Raw genomic sequence first — 18835 nt, forward strand, 5'->3', positions numbered from 1 at the left:
ACATCACATTTCCCCCACTTCCAAATCAGCCGGTGGTCTTGTGAACCCACCCAGTAGTCTCATTTTCTTTTCACGTCATTTCAAGCCAGAACACTGCTGGAAAGTGCTTCAAGAAACAGGAGCACTGAAGTGATCATTGCACCCATCAGTGCAGGTCTGGCCCAAGGAGAAGGTTGCAGCCAATGCTGGAATATAGTTCTGTTTCTAATAGGCACACACTGCTACACATAACAAAAACATTGCCCAATAATATGCCACGACTGAATGGATTCCATGCAGGACATGTCAGTTCTCCTGAGAAAATGCAAGGGCAGTGCCAGGACACATTGCTTTACATGTGCTGATGATCCATCTAAATGTCCCTATTTGTCTATACAGTGTGGTATCTCCAGTGCATGTATGCACCATACATGCAAAAAGTGTTACTTTGGAAGTTTAAATAACCATGTCCTGAATACTGACAGGTCTGTCCGATTTACCCTCCTTTAATTTGTTTTGCCAGACTAGAGATACTAAGAGAAATCTGAGAGGGAGAGAGAGGTAATAAAGCATGTCTGGAGAATATGCAACCTTTAACTTCTACGAAAGCTTACTCAAATCCTGCTAAGAGCTGAATATGAGAGTATAAGCATTTTTTCCTGCTTTAGGGAACCACCAGTGCCATTGTGACAGCAGCAGCAGTGCTGTGGATAACCATCTTCATTCCAGACCTGTCTGCATGCCCAGCAACCAACAACACACTGCCCACTAAGGAAAAGGGCAAAGACCACCATGCTCAACAAGTCTAGAAGCAAAGGGTCAAGAAGGAATGCAAGTGTGTACAGGTGAGCAACAATCCACACAGCTCAGACACATTCCCACCACTTGGTACACATTTCTCAAGTCAAATACAGAATCCAGGGGGAGAGCTATGGTGGCAGGAACCTAGTTTCTTTCTAATTGATCTTTCCTGCATTATCAATGTGAATTAGGAATTCCAGCATAAAAGAATTTTTCACATGCAGTCCTCCCACATGCTCTTCTGTGGAGGCAAAACTTTATGGCATGATTCAAAGAGTGATAAATAAAGGAACCACAGACCCAGCTTCCTCCAGCAGTCTTTTCTGCAACAATCCCAATGCCTGAAGAGGCAAGCAACTTTTAGAACTGAACACTGGCTTGTCTCTTCAGGACTGTAAATGCATTTCCACAGAAAGGATACATCCTTCATAGTTTGCTTGCAAACTACAGGGTCGATTGTGGCCGCTATAAAATTATGTGTCAGTTTAGGATAGTGAAAATATTGAGGACTGCAAGTAGCAGAAAACCATGAAGCAATGGTGTGCACACCTGGAAAATTTACTGCAAATTTCTCAGACATTGGAAGAACTCTGAATGCAAATTTGTAAGTGAGCAGGCGTGCTAATTTAATATTTGATTTTATACAGAAAATTCAGTTCAATTTTAGTTAACCAAGTACAGATGTGCATACAGAATGACTGGCTCTGTTAAATCAACAGAAACATCACAGTAACCTGTGCTGTCCCTCCCCAAGCTGCTAGATACCTCTATACAGTTATCCCCCTTGCAAAAGGGTCCCACAGGGCAAAACTAGTCCCACAAGAGGTATCACCTGAAACCATAGTTACCAGTCTAGAGGCCAAAGAGCATGCAGGGATTGGATATCTGTAGCAACAAGATTTACCAGCCAACCACTGTGAGCAGTGGAGGTTGAAGCCTTGGTCTTTCAGACCCCCTCCCCCCTCCACTTAATTCTCAGATAAGATTTCCAAGAAAAACAATGTGCTGACCACCAGAGTGAGTATCTTTAAAAAAGAAAGAAAGGTAGAATGATATCATTTGTCCAAAATGCACTGTGTGGGCTGAATAATGGAATCAGTCCTATAGAGTGGGATACAGGCAGGTTGAGAGACTAATAACTTTAAGTTCTAGGACAGCTTTTAAGGCCCATTAAAATGTCATGATGGACCTCATCTGGAGGCTACTGAAATGCTCGTTCCTAGAACAGGACCCCACGTGGTGAAGATTAATGCTTAAAAGATTCACAACATGAGCATTACCCCAATCATGTGCAATGTCTGTTTCACCACTGCAAGTAATATGCAGCATGCACATTGGATAATTATACACAGGAAGGTGTTTTCAGTGCTGCATCTGCCACACAAAGCAGCAGGACAGGGAAGGGCTTTCTGGCGGCCTGTGCATGGGAGTCATGATGTCTAAATTAATAAAGAAGCTGGGACAACAGCAACGTGTCCCAGCAAAGTATTTGTCCTCCACCGAACAGCTGTAGGGGGAAAGCCTCTTCTCATCCTGGGATCCTGTTATTACCTATCATATTTATATTACACCTGATATATACTGTATTTTACAGACTATAAGACGCTACAGACTATAAGACGCACCTTAATTTTAATCCAGTTTTTCAGAGTTTTAACATATTAAACTGTTAAAACATATAAGACGCACCTGAATTTTGGCGGATATTTTTCGAGGAAAAAAGTGAGTCTTATAGTCCATAAAATACGGTATATCTTGACAGTGTACACAATCCAAGTTACAATACAAAAACAAAAACAAACCACTTCCACAAAACAAACACACTTAAAAACAACTCACAGAGTGAAACAATTAAAGTTTCACAGGATAAAAACAGTTTACAATTAATTTTAATCAAAAGCCTGAGAAAACAGGTGTGCCTTAAGGGTCTTCTTCAAAGCAGTCAGAGATGGAGAAGCTCTTATTTTGACAGCGAGTGCATTCCAAAGACTCCCCAAATTATCTGAATAGGTGGCAGGGTTCATGACAAAGAAGGAGGTCTCTTAAATACCCTGGACCTAAAACATGCAGGGCTTTATAGGTAATAACCAGCACTTTGTATTGCGCTCAGAAATATATTGGCAGCCAGTGCAATCCTTTCAGAAGCGCTGTTATATAGTTCCTTCGAGTTGTCCCAGAGACCAACATGGCTGCTGTCACACATGTATTACAAACACAGATATGCTGTACTTACCTACTGCTTTTCCTGGGCAATGGAAGATCCTTCTGCAAAAACAAAACCAAGAAAGGAAGATCTTGTTAGTTACAGATCTAAAGAGAGAGAATACAGATGGACATTTAGGGAAACTGGCTGTGTATTCATAACCCACCTCCATAGACAGACAAGGACATTCATTTCTGGCATTAATACCAGCATTTCTGGTATTACAGAGTGTATCTGTAATACACTCTTCATTTGAAAACCCTGATGCCCTTCAGTACATAAGACGCAAGGCAAAGAGATCACTCATACAGGATGTAGCTGTCCCGGGGGTGGTAGGTCACAGCAGCTAGTCAAGGACTCTTCACTTCAACAGGAGACATGCTCACCTTTGAGGAGGTTACACAGGACTGAAAACAGGAAAGGTTGATAGACATAAACTCAAACATATTAGACTCCACTAGCATTTGTCCTTGATCAAAGATGCGGATGGAAAGGTGCAGAATTCATATCTGGCTCAATCAAGCATTTGTGGAGGGGTGGCTCATCAGTTTTCTGCCTATTTTAGCTATCTGGCTGCTGCATTTAGGTGGTTTTAGGCTGCTGTTTTAGTTGGCTTACTTTTATTGTTACTTGTTTTTAAGACTGCTTTGGGTGGCCATATTTATTAATGTTTTTAATAAATAATAATTGGCAGCAGATAGCACAAAGCAGGGAAGTCTGTGGCAATCCGAGAAAGGCTTTGCAAAAGAGGCAGGTTAAGACAGGGCTACATATATGCCAGGACATAGGATGCAATGTTATTATGTGCACAGAATTCAGCTTCTTGAGAAATTCAGCTCTCTCTTTTCAAGAACAGCAGCTTTCGGGTCCTTATGGCTGTGAAAGCTTGATTGAAAGCCCAAGTATTCCGAGGGTGGGATGTTAATGTCTTGTAAAGCTCCCTGCCCCTGCACAGCAAGCCAAAACAAATTATCCATAATACTTATAGCAATTAATTGCAGAATAAATTAGGCAAAACAAGAGAAGTTCGGTAAACTGGCTCAACTTGCACAATGTGTATAAGTTGCAGAGCTCTACTTCTTTTTGCTGCCAAATTTTAATATTTACATATTAGCACAGAGTATACAGTCCCATTTATGGGGAGATGGCCTGATGGGCAGATAGGAAGGGAGGGATATTCCAAAAATAGAGAGTATAAGGGAAGGCATAAAGGGGGAATGGGGAAAGCATAGTGGAAGAATAAGCAGAGGGAAGCAGAAGGGGCAAAGAGGCAGAGATGAGGAAACAGAGTTGTGTGTGAATAGGAGTGTCTGAAAGACTTTAGACAAGGTGTTACTCAGGAACTAGGTTGCTTCTAGATTCAACAGCATTTGGTGCTCTGGATGCAACAGATAGTCTTGTGTATGTTTTCTGATGAGCTGTTTTGACAGGCATATTGGATTTTCTAGATTGATTGTCAAAACGCCAGAACGCATACCTGGGAGAAAAAAAATCCAGTACAATTGCCAGATATATCCATGACACATTAATTTGCAGTCTGGATTCCAGTAGTGCCTAGTAATGCCAGACATGATGGGCAGAGCTGTAGGTCCTGGCTGTTCCCTCAGTCCCCTTTCCATAAAGTGCACGTATTTGTCCCTTTCCTTGCTTGTTCTTGATAAGTTGCTGAAGTTGCTCCTTGTGTTGTATTTACTAACGCAGTTTCTCTCACAGACACCTTAAAGTCAAAGCCTCAACTTCTACATGTACAGCACTGGCACACCAGGAACCTGTGATCATGGTGGGCTCTGAACTAGCATATCAATGTCACAGGTGTGGTAACTGAATGCCCAGTTTAAATGTGAAGGTGCCTACATTGAACACAGCACAGAAAAGCAATTTTAACCCACCTAGCATCAGGATTGACCCAGAGTGGGTTGTGGGGGGGGGGGAATATTAGTCACATAATATCCAGACTGGGGCTGCTCAGCCTTGGCCCTCCTGCAGATGTTGGTCGACAACTCCCATAATCCCTGGCTATTGGACACTGTTGCTGGGGCTTATGGGAGTTGTAGTCCAAAAACAACGGGGGGTGGGGGCTAAAGTTGAACAGGTCTGATCTAGACCAACTCAGACCTGGTTTATCTATACAGGTCTGGTCTACAATCAGAAGGCAGGATCTGAGTCGGTAGGATGGAATGCACTACTTCAGACCATCCGTGGAAGGATGCCCTTTGCTAATGCTTCTATGACCCTGGTCCAAGCTCTCAGTCACAGGGACAATGGTCAGGAGAAGCAAAAAAGAGACTGCAGAGCCACTTTCAAGCCCCTGGTTGGGAAATAAATGAATGAGAGACTCCGTTGGGTTATTATGGGGGAGGAGAAGAGCCCAGCCTCTACTGTGGAGAAGGGTGGGGCCACCTGGGTTGTCCTACAGCATTTAAGACAGTGGAATGAACAGTTCAGGAGGCCAAAGAGGAACAGGAGAAAGGAACAAAGGTGTAGCGGATTAAAGCCTTTGTCAGAGCAAGCTCACATGAGGGAAAGAAATGCTGAATCATCCCTGTTGAGCTGCATGGGAGCTGTTAATGTTAGTCTCCTAGTCTCCTAGAAGACTAGGCTTCTCCTAAAACACTTTGTATTCGTGTTCAAAAATGGCCACCGCCACCACCCCTCTTTATTACAGAGCTTGAACCTCCCTGGGCTTGGGGTGGAATTTCCAGGGGAAACTCTCTCTCTTTTCCTATTGGAAAAAGTACAAAAATCTTCCACGTGTATGCCTACACGTGGTGAGAAAACTGATATCTGTGGACCACCTGAGGTGTGTTTGCACCAGAGTAAGAACCCCTTTCAGCCCCCACTTTCTCCTGAGTTAAAAATCCACTCCAAGAGGCTTGTAAAAGTAAAGAACAAGAGGAAAGCACGCTTAAAAGCTTAAAAGTACAGGTAAAGTACACTTTAAAAAGTACAGGTAAGCTTAAAAGTACACTTAAAAGTACAGGTAAGCAGTATCAGGGATATTGACAAAACACACACCAAAGAAACCGAAGGTTTAACACAAAGTCTGGCTAAACAAACTTTTCCCTAGACTAATTTGCCAAAGCCCAACCTTTCTTTTCTTGAACTCACCAAACCCTGGTTGAGAATCAAGCCCCTGCAGTTCTAACTTCCCAGAGCTGCAGTCATCCTCCATGGCCACATGTGTTCCTCTGCACCTCCAGCCTAGCTTCTTCTAACAAAGAGACTCTCTTCTTCTTGCCAGTGGCTCTCTAGGTCCCACCCATCTAGTGTGCTGATTGGCTGAGCCATGGAGTTCACCAGCCTGTCAGTCTGGACAGGGTTAACTTCCAGTTAACTCTTTAGAGGGAGGAGTGGCCGCTCACTACAAATGGGAAAAGCCTTTACATTCCAGATTATACCTGGCAACTCTGAGGAGGCAAGAGACCTGAGGATGACAAGCATCATTCCCTGTGGAGTTAACAGAGAATTGGATCATCATCATCATCATCATTAATTGAATTAATAATAATAATAATTCCAGCATCAGAGGGAGAGCCCAAGGATACGTAAGGCAAGAGAAGTTGAAGAAACCCAGGCTGCTATGAAGGGCCATTCAAGGGAGGTGAATTAACCTGACACTGAACCTTTTTGTTTCAATAAAAGAGGCAGTTTACCACCACCATATTCAAGTGGTTGTCTCTTTGATGCACTCAGCCCCTCTGATGTAAAATTGCCTCCCTGAGGGGCTGCCAGTACCACAGTTTCCTCTCACACTTCCTTAAAAGTAAACAACTAGCACATCAAGGAGCAAGGTTCTAGCCCATTCCACGTGTGTGTGTGTGTGTGTGTGTGTTGGCATGTTCAGACATCTGCAACCTGAAGTAGTACAGTCCATTCTACCACCTCATACCCTAATCCGCATGGAGGCCCAGTATATGCATCACACACACACACACACACACACACACACACACACACACACACACACACTTTGAAGTACTTGTAGGAAGTGTAGCTGTGCTAACCCCTCCCCATGGCTCCCCCAGACTGCACCCCACCCCATCTTGATTAGACTAGCCAGCTAAAAACCCTGAGCTTTCTGAATCCCTCTGTAATATAAACCATTCAGTTATTTCTGTGAATCTATACAACATTACTGTCAACTGCTGCACTCCCATGTTTTCCCTCTTCTTCTCCCACTCCGCCCACAACTGCCTTGTGGAAATTTGAAGGGCAAATTTAAAGCAGAGTCCAGGACTGTAAGGACAGACTAGCACAACTATTCCATTTGGAGGAGTGGCCAATGATACAATTAGTGATGTAGCTGGTGACCAAAACAAAATACACCAAAGGGAAAGTTGTAGTGTCAGCTTGGCAACCCAAATAGAGAGAGGGCAGGAGGAAAGAAACTCATCATGATGAGAGTGGAGATGATGGATTTTTATTCCTTTTATGGAGATCAAAACAAAAACCCATGTCTTTGTTCTTTTCATCTCTCGTGCAAGGGAAATACACAGACACCAGAGAGCAGGAGCCCACTGTCATTTCTCCTCCTCTCCCTCACAGCCTGTCCTTTTAAAAGTGCCCCCTTTGATATCACCATCAGCAGAGGCAGCGGTTGCTGGGCTGCGGAGGTTGTGAATTGTCTTTGTGTCCTCAGTTCCCAGGCAAGCAGAACCCATAATCAACTGAGATCCATTGAGTAGAACTATACAGCATGTGTGCGCAAAGAACCCTTGCTTGTCTTAGCTTCCAGTTCAAAACTGCAGCAGTCTTCCTTACTGCTTCTGCCACACACCTTGGCAAAGCAAATTCAGAAGCCACCTCACACAAAGATTTCCTTAACAGCCAAACAAAACATCCTGTCATCACCACACCCATTAGCAGGGGTTACTATCGTGCAGCATCCAAAATGGCATTAATATTTCAATCAACTAAAAATGCTCTAGTTCTATTGGCTGGGGATGATGGGAGCTGTAATTCAACAGCAGCTGAAGCCAAGGTTGCCTACCCCGTTCTAGTTGATAACTGAATGATATCTCTCTTTTTCTCTTTCTCTCTTTCTTACACACACAGAGAAATGTCCCTGGAAAGTTCTGAGCTTTTTTTGTAGGACAGGGACAAATAAACAGGATCTCAGGATTGCAGTCAGTCATAAGCTGATTGAGAGTCAGCGGTGTCATGAGAAAAAGGCCACTGTAATTTTAGGCTGCATTGGCAGAATGATGGTTTCCAAGTCATGAAAAAAGTATTTATTTATTCATTCGATTTCTATACTGCCCTTCCAAAAATGGCACATTAAAAACAATTAAAAACAGACTATAAAACAGTTTTAAAACCCTGGAAAACCAGGTTTCCAAACTACGTACAAAGGCAGCCCCACATAGAGCGAATTGCAGTAGTCGAGCCTGGAGGTTACAAGTTGATGCACCACTGTTTTGAGGTTGTCCTCTTCAAAGAATGGGTGCAGCTGCTGAATCAGCCAAAGCTTATAGAAAGTACTCCTGTCCATAGCCTCCACCTGAGATACCACCATAGCCTCCACTTGAGTACTTCCGGAGGAGATCTTCCCGCACAGGAAGATCTAACTCATCTCTCAGATTCTGAACCTCTACAATGAGCACCTCTGTCTTACTTGGATTGAGCTTCAATTTGTTATCTCTCATCCAGCCCATTACTGCCTGTCAGCAGGCATTTAGGGAATGAATGCCATTTCCTGATGATACAGAAGAAAAGGAGAAGTAGATTTGGGTGCTTTCTCTTCTCCATACTAAATCTCCCAGCATCAAATCTCCTGATGACCTCACCCAGCGGTTTCATGTAGATATTAAAAAGCATTGGTGACAGAATGAAACCCTGAGGGACTCCATATAACAGCTCTTGTTTTGAAGAGCAACTGTCACCAAGCTCCACCATCTGGAATCTGCCCCCTATCCCCAACTCCCCCAGGCTATCCAGAAGGATATCATGGCTGATGGTATTGAACGCCACCAAGAGATCCAAAAGAACCAACAGAGTCTCACTCCCTCTGTCGATTCCCCGGTAGAATTCATCCATCAGGCCAACCAATGCTATCGCAACCTCATAGCCAGCTTTGAAGCCAGTTTGAAATGGGTCTGAAATGAAATGAAATCAGTTTCCTCCAAAACCGCCTGGAGCTGGTCAGCCACCACCCTCTCAATCACCATGCCCAACCAAGTGATACTGGAGATCGGCCTATAATTATCCATCACTAAGGGGTTCAGGGAAGGTTTCTTGAGAAGTGGTCTAACCACTGCCTCCTTCAAACATGGAGGCACCCTACACTCCCTCAGCGATGCATTTATGATATTAACTAGGCCACCTCCAACAATCTCCCTGCTAGATAGAAGCAGCCAAGTCGGGCAAGGATCTAGAGAACAAGTGGTAGGCCGCACCACACAAAGCAGCTTGTCCACATCCTCAAGAGTCACAGATTGAAACTGATCCAACCTAATACTGCAAGAGGAATTGCTGGACACCTCCTTCATAAACCCCGCAGAAATAGTGGAGTTCAAGTCAGCCCGAATACAGAAGATTTTGTCTGCAAAGAACCCATTAAGAGTAGCACAGCAGAACACTTCCGGGGACTGATTTGAAGCAGAAGGAGCAGAAATTAAACTCCTCACAAACTGGGATAGCTCTGCTGAATGCGAACCCATAGACGCAATGCGCACAAACCAAAAATCCCATTTTTGCTGCACGCACCACTACTGCATAAGCTTTCAAATGGGTCCTATACTGCATCCTGCCAAATTTGAGCCGAGTTCTCCTCCACTTGCGTTTCTGTCACCTACCCAGCCAACTGGAACACAACCCAGTTTCACATTATTATGCACTGTTCAGACCTCATCTGGAATACAGGCTGACATACTGTACAAAGTTACATGTGCTTTGTAATACTGAATTCATGCAGCTGTGCAGGAGAACCTTTTTAATGTGCAAAGTTTTTTGCAAATGCAGTTGCACAATAGTACTGCCATTACTTCCAGTGTTCACAGTGGCATGCAATTCCATTTGCTCAATTTTTGCACATGTACAAGAGCACTGTTGCACAACTGCGTGAACGCAACGTCACAAGGCACCTGTAACTTTGTGCAGTATGTCAATTATATAAGGAAAGGTTGAAGGAACTGGGCTTATTTAGTCTGGAGAAGAGAAGACTAAGGCGGGGGTGAAACATGTGAGCACTCTTCAAAGTACACAGAAGACTACTTGTTTTCTGCTGCCCCAAAAGGTAGGACCAGATCTAAGGGGTTTAAGTTACAGGTGGGTAGATTTTGGTTGAACATTAAGAAGAACCTCTTAAAAGTAGGAACCAGTTACCTAGCGGAGTGATAGCCTCCCTCCTCACTGGAGATCTTAAAACCAAGCGTCTGAGCATCCATCTGTTGGGAATGTTTTAGCTTTGGATTTCCTGCATTGAGCATGGGGGATAGAATAGATGGCAGGAGGAAGTAGCAAGAAGGAAGGAAGGCCCCCTCCAACTTTGATTCCTCCAGACAACTCTGTTGAGGGATATGCTGTTGCACTGGCTATGAATTTGGGCTGAGGCAAAACAACCACATAAGAACGGTTTTTACTGTTGCCAACCAGTTGTGATCAGAACATTGATAAACCATCACTTCTGTGCATTTTCCGAACTGGCTCTTTGGAAGAGTACACACACAAGAGCATGCTGGATTGTGTCGTTAACATCAGCACACTAGTATGCATTTCCTCAGCAACTGCAAAGCAGCAACAGTCCGTGGAGAGGAACTGGAGTGTGGAAGCTCTGCCTCAGCTTCCTCCTCAGGTTACAAATGCCTCACAGAGAAGAAAGGTACGTTTGAGGAGGCCTTGTCTACCCTTTCTATTAGTGCCAGAGGCACATGCTTTAATTTAATTTGTGTAGCAAATCCAACTAATGTAAAGCAAGGAAGAAAGGAGTAATGAAGAATCAATCCCTCTGTTAAGAGTTGTTCCATTTAGTCCTTCCAAGGAGCTAAACGATGGTGTGAATCCTTTGAAGGAAGAAGGGAGAGCACCAGAGACAGGTTTTTATAAACAGGTTTTTATACAAGATACAATAAGCAAAAACGCATGAGACATTATCAGCACTTCCAGGTGCTGCTGAAGCCACCTCTCAGCAATAACACCCTACTTGCCATTTCTCCCCACCTAGAACGAGCCAGAAATTCTAGCAGGCGGGAGCGGGAGGTGACCAGCAGAAGCCAGCCACCAGGAATGCTACTGGAGTTTCCAATTACTGCTGAAGCAACTGCTGCCTGCAGATGCACAGAGAAAAGAGACCTGCAACACCACCTCCAGTTATTTCCCACCCACCCACCCACCCGCCCAAATTTATTGGGACAGGTTACTTGTATGGCTTTAATTACAAGGCTGCTCTAGTCTCACAACCGCTCAAGGTAGATTGGGCAGAGAGATGGGTGACCTTGCACAAGATCACCCAGCAATTTTCATGGTCAAATGGGGATTTGAACCCAACTCTCCCTGCTCTAGGTTGGGTATTACCTACTAAGCTCTCTAGATCAAAATGGCTGCTCCTCTTAGGCTGCAGACAGACAGCCATTTATCAAGTGTTAAACTGATCGGTGTGCCCATGTAACCTTTTGGTAAATTGATCAGGTGTAACATCCTGTCATGTAGGAAAGGATACTTTTACCACCTTTCCACATCATACCAAAAAAATCTGAGACACCTCATCTCTAGGTCCCAAGCTTTTTTCTGTATTAGAAGCTATGCTTGGTTTTGAAGCCGTTGATAAACCTACACACGGTGCTGACTGAAAAATTCAACTGTTTTAAATATTCAGGAGCATCAGCTCCTTAGTCTAATCTATTAACCTCCTTAGCATCTCAAAATACTTCAGGTGCAGTTCAAATTCCACTTGGATTGAGCAACACTAATTTGTCATCACTTGAACCACGGTTAGCCCCAATCACCATCTTCTCTATCATATCTTTACTAAACTGCTAGTGCCAAATGCAACACAAATGTGTTCTTGTGGTTTCAGCAACAACTTGGTAGCATTTATATAAACACCTTTAAGAAGAAATTTGACCTTACGGCTGTTTGCAGCAAGCATTTCTACAATTGTCTGGTACAGGGAAATTAAAATGTTCCTTGTAATTCTGCTGCATTGCCTGCCAATTAGTGTCTAATTACATTACATGAGAGTCCTGTCTATTACAAAATTAAGGCCCAACCATCTCCAGCACAACCCCACTAGAGCTTTTTCTACTCATTTCTGTGTCATTTCCCCTGCCCAACGTATTTGGTACCATCTGGCAGGTTTTTATTCATTATCTTTATATCAGGGACGCACATTTTTGGCCCTCCAACTGTTGTCGTACTCGGGAGCATAGCTATCATTGAACAAGGGGCGGGTGGGGGACAATTTTCCCTGGGCCCCTGAGGGAGAGAAGCCTGCTAGCAGGGTGACAGCTTATTCTTTACGGTTGATGATGCATGAATACGAGGATGGTATATATGTTTAAAATGTTTCCGAGCAAGGGGGATGCGTGTGTGCAAGAGTGTGAGAGAGAAAGTGTCTGTGTGCATGAGGAGTATGAGATGATATCTGCACAGGAATGAGAGAAAGGGGATGCAAATATGCCTTTTCACCATGTCCTTACTGCTGTTCTGCAGCAAAGGTACAGAGTGGGGGCATGAAAGATGAGAAGGTGGCAAGGGGCCAGGGAGGAAGGGGCACATTTTACCTTTCGTCCCAGGGCCCACACCAGCTTTGTTACACCCGATTGGATGACAACTCTCATCATCCCCACTCTCATCATCAGTGACTATTAGCCACTGTGGCTGGGAATCTCAAGGCGGCATATGTAGGGCTCCCAGGTGATCAACTATCAACAGCAGTACCATTCCATCACTACATACAAAATGTAAACACACGCAGAGCCCAGCAGACGCCGCTGACCTGCCAGCGATGCCCTGGGTGTGCATGTTGCTAGAAATCGGCATGAACAGAAGCTGCCGCCTTAGAAATGGTCCAAGAACCAGTCAGATTTGATTTTCCAATATACACCACCACTTTTCTCCCTCCAACATTTATTTGGCCTTTCCTATACAGCCCGCCATACTTGAATGTACATAAAGTTGCGGCAGCTTCAGGAGCTTAAGTTACGAAAGAAATGTCTCTTATTTAATGCTCTTTTCTAAAGATTGAACCATAATTGAAAAATTAAGTGCAAAATATTAACAGTGGAATATGGACTGGTACTTGGCAATTTGCAAAAACATGTAAAGCCTGAGAAATAAAAAGAAGGGGAAGGAAGGAAGGGAGAGAGAGAGAGCCAGCATGGTGTAGCGGGAGCCAGCGTGGTGTAGTGGTTAGAATGCTGGACTAGGACCGGGGAGACTCGAGTTCAAATCCCCATTCAGCCATGATACTAGCTGGGTGACTCTGGGCCAGTCACGTCTCTCTCAGCCTAACCTACTTCACAGGGTTGTTGTGAGGAGAAACTCAAGTATGTAGCACACTGCTCTGAGCTCCTTGGAGGAAAAGCGGGATATAAATGTAATAATAATAATAATAAGAGAGAGATGGAATGTCTTCATGATGCCCAATTTTCACAATCTTAAAATCTATGCCACTTAAACATTTTGTTCTCCAAGGAAGGCCTTTATGGGTAGCCATTTGCTTCTAGAAGTTGTTGTCGGCCTGGTGAGAAGGGAGATATTTCAAAATCCTGTGTTCGTGGACAGCAAAATTAAGGTCTCATCAATTATTTACTGTATTGCCTACCATATCTAGCACCCAGAGAAAGATTTTTGACTGGAATGGCATTTTGATTAGGATGAATGTCACAAATAATTAAAAGAAGATCCAGTTTCTTCTAGCAGGCATCTAGAAGCATTTAAAATGGTTGCAGCTTATAAAATTAGGGGCTAAATTACTCAAATTTAGATTGTGAGCTCTTTTGGGACAAGGAACAAATTTCTCTCTCTCTCTCTCTTTGTTGCTTTGAGATCTTGATGAAAACTGGAATAATACAGATATGGTCAGTATAATAGGGCACACTAGGATACAGTGAAGTTTATGGACAACCTGTATTTAGGATGCTCTTTCCTCTCACCCCATTATTTATCTATCAAATTTGTATATCGCCCCAAACTTTCATCTCTGGGTGGTAGGGATGTGCACAGAACCAATGGGAGGGGGTTGTTCAAAGGCAGGGAGGATACCCTTAAGGACTGGGGAGGGTGCAGTCACCTCCCCCACCGCATTTCCCCTGCTAACATGGCAGTTTAAAAGAATCCGGCGGGGCGGCAGCGTCCTCAGACAGGAAGTAACCAGACGTACCCGGCGCATGCACATTGGATGAATGCATGTCACACACACTTGCATGATGGGTACTTCTGGTCTGAGGAGGCAACAGGGTGGCAAGGAGGTAAACAGCCATCGCGTCAGACTCCTTTAAACTGCAGCGCCAGCAGAGGAAACACAACAAGGGTGTGAGTGAGTGCACCCTCCCCAGTCCTTAAAAGGTATCCCCCCACTATTTTTTTATTTATTTGATTTCTATACCGGTCAAGTGAACCGGTCAAATCGTCGGTCTTGCGAACCTGTTTGGAGGCCCGTTAAATGACCTCCGAACAAGTTCATGCACATCCCTACTGGGTGGGTGTGTAAAATTACCATTAGCTTTTTTGTTTTACATCAAAGTAAAATGAACAGACCTGACAAGTTATGAACACTTTGTTTAAAAAATAAAATAAAATTCAGTACTTTTCCTTAAAGTTCAAAGCGACATACTATACAGCATTAAGACAAAGAAGCTAGGACACATACCAAAGCAATCAAGGTAGAAAAAAACTAAAATGAAACAATGCACTTTCAGAACATCAGCATAGCTTTGAGCTTCAAGTCAGAATTGGTTATTATTAAAACAAGTATCCAAAAATCAGAGGCGTAACTAGGGAAAACGGCGCCCGGGGCAAGCACTGAAATGGCGCCCCCCCGTGCCCCCCCCCAACATACTACATTATACTTAGGTTTTTCCTCACAAGCGCCCGCTGCCGCCAAGCCAGGCCACTGGCTGGCTGTCAGGCGCCAGCAAAGCAATGGGGGGGCCGCAGGTGGCGCGGAAGGGACCGCTCATGGGGAAGGGGGCACCGACGCGCTCCCTTGACTGCTGCAGCGCTGCTGCACTGAGCAGGAAACATTTGTATTAACAAAAAATTAAAAAATAAATAAAATAAATTTGGTCATGGCGGCGCCCCCCACGTGACCAGAAAAGATGGCGCCCGGGGCAAGTGCCCCCCCTGCCCCCCTTATAGTGTTTGAGGCCTTGCATCCTTGAACTCTCTCATTCCATAAACAAAACAAACAGGGCTTTTTTAATAGAACGTTAAGTAAATAAGTATCTTTTCAGACAGTCAAACTGGAATGGTAGGCAAGGGGAAAGGAGCAGGCAAAACACATCTTAAAGAAGTAGCCATGTTAGTCTGTAGCAGCAAACACAAATCTCTTGTGGCCTTTTAAAGGTTAACATTCACTACTACTACGAGAAATATTTATATACCGCTCTTCAACAAAATTCCCAAAGTGGTTTACATAGAAAAATAGAGACATAAGTAAGATGGTCCACTGGCGGAGGAAGCCAGTCGGCGGCCCGTGTTCCTCCTGTCAGCGTGCCCCCGCCATGCCCCCTGCATCTGATGATGGACGCTACTGCACCAGACGCAAGGGGCATGGCTTCGCTCCCCAACGGGCAGGGAGAACAGCTCCTGGTGACTCTGCGAACACAGTACTGGCTGGTATTTGCTCTCAAAACGGGGCCACGGGGCCCTGCTTGGGAGGCTGGGGCTCCAGGCGTGGCCCCTGAGTGCGGCCCGGGTTCTTTGAACCCATCTTCTCAATGGTGGCTCCACCCCAAAATCGTCCCCTGTCCCCAAAGGGCTCACAATCTAAAAAGAAACATAAGGCAGACTGGAAGGATGCTGTGCTGGGATTAGGGTTTATCGTGACAGAAGTTTAAATGGGCTAGTTCACCGGATACATGAAATACTATCCTTAGTTGGGAGATCCTCCCCCTCCCCCTCTGAAGTTTGAACAGTGGGGCCAAAAGGTCCCAAAATGTAAGAGGCAACAGCAGATCTGACACATCTACACAGAACAAATCTTGAATCAGCAAGGAATTTGACACAACTTCGCTTGGCATTCTGTTAAAAACACACACACTAATTAGTAGGCATTGCCACTATGTGGGTAGAGAATTAGTTGGAAATCCGTTCCCAGAGTGAGCTAGTTGATAGATCATCATCAAGTTAGGAGGAGGTGGTGTGAAGCAGATTTCCACAGGCCTTCAATCTTATAGCCCTTGATGAGGAACATCTTTGTCAATGACCACTTTGCTGTTTGTTTCTTTTTGGCATTCTAGCAAACCCATAGGAATGTAGGAAGAAACCGAGACGATTCTCACAATTGCCAAAAAGCGGGCTAAGGGAGCCTAGCCTGCTTTCTGGAGAAAGTGAGAACCACCAGGCTCGCAGGTGAGCCCAGTTGCTCTCAAGCGGGTCACCCGCTTACGGAGCCCTCACCTAAGCCCAGGTTAGCGGAACTAGCACTCCTCTAACCTGGGCTCTACAATCGTGTGTTGCCATGGCATGGCTCTGCGCCACGGCAACACACAAGGGGACCCCCGCTGGGAGGCTAAAAGCAGCCTCCCGGGCTCATGGGTCTCTCCAGGATGCCCTGCACACTCACGCAGGGCATCCTGGAACTTACAGGGACCGCGCAGCCCCTGATCCCCAGAGCCGGCAGTCATGTGGGTGGCCGATCCAGCCACCCAAAGCTGCAGCCTGCTCATGTGCAATGAGAGCGGGCTAAGCCCGCTCTCCCTGCTAACCCTCTCGAGGTGGGTCTCACTGATCATGAGACTCACCTCACCATCTACCAAGTCAGACAAGTGGTCCATCCACCTCAGTACTAACTAGCAGTGGAGTCTTTCCTGGCCCTACCTGGAGGATAAGAGTCTTTCTACCTGGAAGGTAGGAGGGCCCTACCTCAGACAGGAGTCTTTCCTGGCCCTACCTGGAGATTAGGGATGTACACGGAACCACGGAGGCATGGTCCAGCACAGGGGATATGTAGCTTTTAGGGTGGGGGGGTAGTACTTACTCCTCCCGCTACTTTTCCCTCTCCAGCGCTCAACTTTTTAGCAAAGTTTTTGGGGCGGCAGCGTTCCTCCCTGCCGCCCCTGCCCCTGTCATTGCCCAGCAAAAGGGGAAGTTGAGTGCACGCACACGACCATTGCAGCGCACACACCTGTCGCCACCATGCGCGCGCCGCACACAGCACACGTTGCGTGTGCACGCAACGTGTGACGTGTGCGGCGCACCCGCACACGGCAGCGATGGGTGCATGTTCGCCGCAATGGGCACATGCATGGGGCAGGGGCGGCAGGGAGGAATGCTGCCGCCCCAAAAACTTTGCTAAAAAGTCGAGCGCTGGAGGGGGAAAAGCGGCAGGAGGGGTAAGTACTACCCCCCCACCCTTAAAGCTACATACCCCCCCCCCCGCCAGACCGGCCCCAATCCGGACCGGTTCGGAGGCCTCTAACATGGCCCCAGACCGGTCCGGTGCACATCTCTACTGGAGATACTGCCAGGGATTGATCCTGGGATCTTCTGCATGCAAGGCAGATGCTCCACCACCAGGCTATGGTCCTGTCTGACCTATGGCCCCATCCCCACACATAGGGTTGCCATATTTCTGTTCTCCAGATTTGCATCCTTATTTGCATATTTTACACATTAGGCAGAACCAGTCTACATTCTATTGAAATTAATGAGACTAATGTTAGTCATCATGTCGCAGTTATTTCAATGAGGGTTAGACATAACAGTCTGGATACTTCCCATAGTTTGCCAATTATGCACATCATGTATATTAATTGTTGCATTGTCCCAATTGCTTGTGTCTGCTCTTGACAACTACCTCAAAACAATCAGAGATTAAAAAAAAAAAAAAAAACCAGGCCAGGATTTGCTTGTGCCTTCTCAAAGCTTGTCAGGGAGAGATGTAGCAAGCTGTTGGATCCTACAGTCTCCAATTCAGTTGCTTTAGGAGTACATGGTTCTGCATTTGGTTCGTTAATGAACAACTAAGAGTCCCAAGTACTGGGAAGAAGTCCTGGTTTTCCCTTCCATGTTTTGCACTGAAGTCACAAACTATATTGCACATATTCTGTATTAATCACCACCCAGTCTCATTAAAGATCCTCAACAGGTAGAGAGGAGAGGTATACTATGATTACTTCTGAAAATAGATCAGGCCACTGTAATTATATGCATATCCATAATCTCCACTGTAGTGGTGTGGAGAGCCTCTGTCTTTCAGCCTCATCTGCCCCACAGGTCTTTGTGGAGGCTTAAAGGGCTCCGAATCCCCATTCAGGCATGAAGCTGACCAGGTCAACTTGGGAAATCCCTATGCCTTACCCTCACAAAAGGATTGTTGTGAGGATCAAAGGAGGAGCCTGAGAGGAGAAAAAATGCCACTCTGCTCCCTGGAGGAAGGAAAAGGAGGCATCACAATAAACTGAAATTAAGCCCTGAACGAGCAGTCTAGCTTGGCTTCCCTTACCGAGCAGCGGGGGCATAGGGTTGGGTGGGGATGCAGTAGCAATGTGGTTCAGTGCGGAGGGGGGGGGAGCCAATGTGGGAGTGTGGAGGAGGGGTTTGTGATCCCAGGGAGGGCATTTGCCTCTGATCTGACTTGGCCCCTTGAAGTATTAGTTCCGAAGCATTTCTTGTAACTGCCAGTATAGCATAGTGGGATAAGAGTGCATGCCTATCAAGTCCAATGGTCGCATGTTCAAGACATGTGTG

The 18835-nt window shown here is 45.4% G+C and overlaps 1 protein-coding gene across 4 annotated transcripts in view; it reads right to left on the bottom strand.

Moving 5' to 3' along the window:
* MAST1 (microtubule associated serine/threonine kinase 1) overlaps window positions 1-18835 on the bottom strand; it is a 128824-nt gene that overhangs the window by 85771 nt on the left and 24218 nt on the right. For 2 of the 4 annotated variants that reach the window (XM_053294243.1, XM_053294242.1), the window contains exon 2: window positions 3014-3045. In XM_053294243.1, the coding sequence (XP_053150218.1) occupies window positions 3014-3045 (32 nt within the window). Of the gene's footprint in view, window positions 1-3013; window positions 3046-18835 lie in introns of those variants that run through there. The other 2 variants (XM_053294246.1, XM_053294241.1) reach the window with 1 other exon arrangement.

This window comes from Hemicordylus capensis, chromosome 2 (genome assembly GCF_027244095.1).
Source record: "Hemicordylus capensis ecotype Gifberg chromosome 2, rHemCap1.1.pri, whole genome shotgun sequence".
Classification (NCBI taxonomy): domain Eukaryota; kingdom Metazoa; phylum Chordata; class Lepidosauria; order Squamata; family Cordylidae; genus Hemicordylus; species Hemicordylus capensis.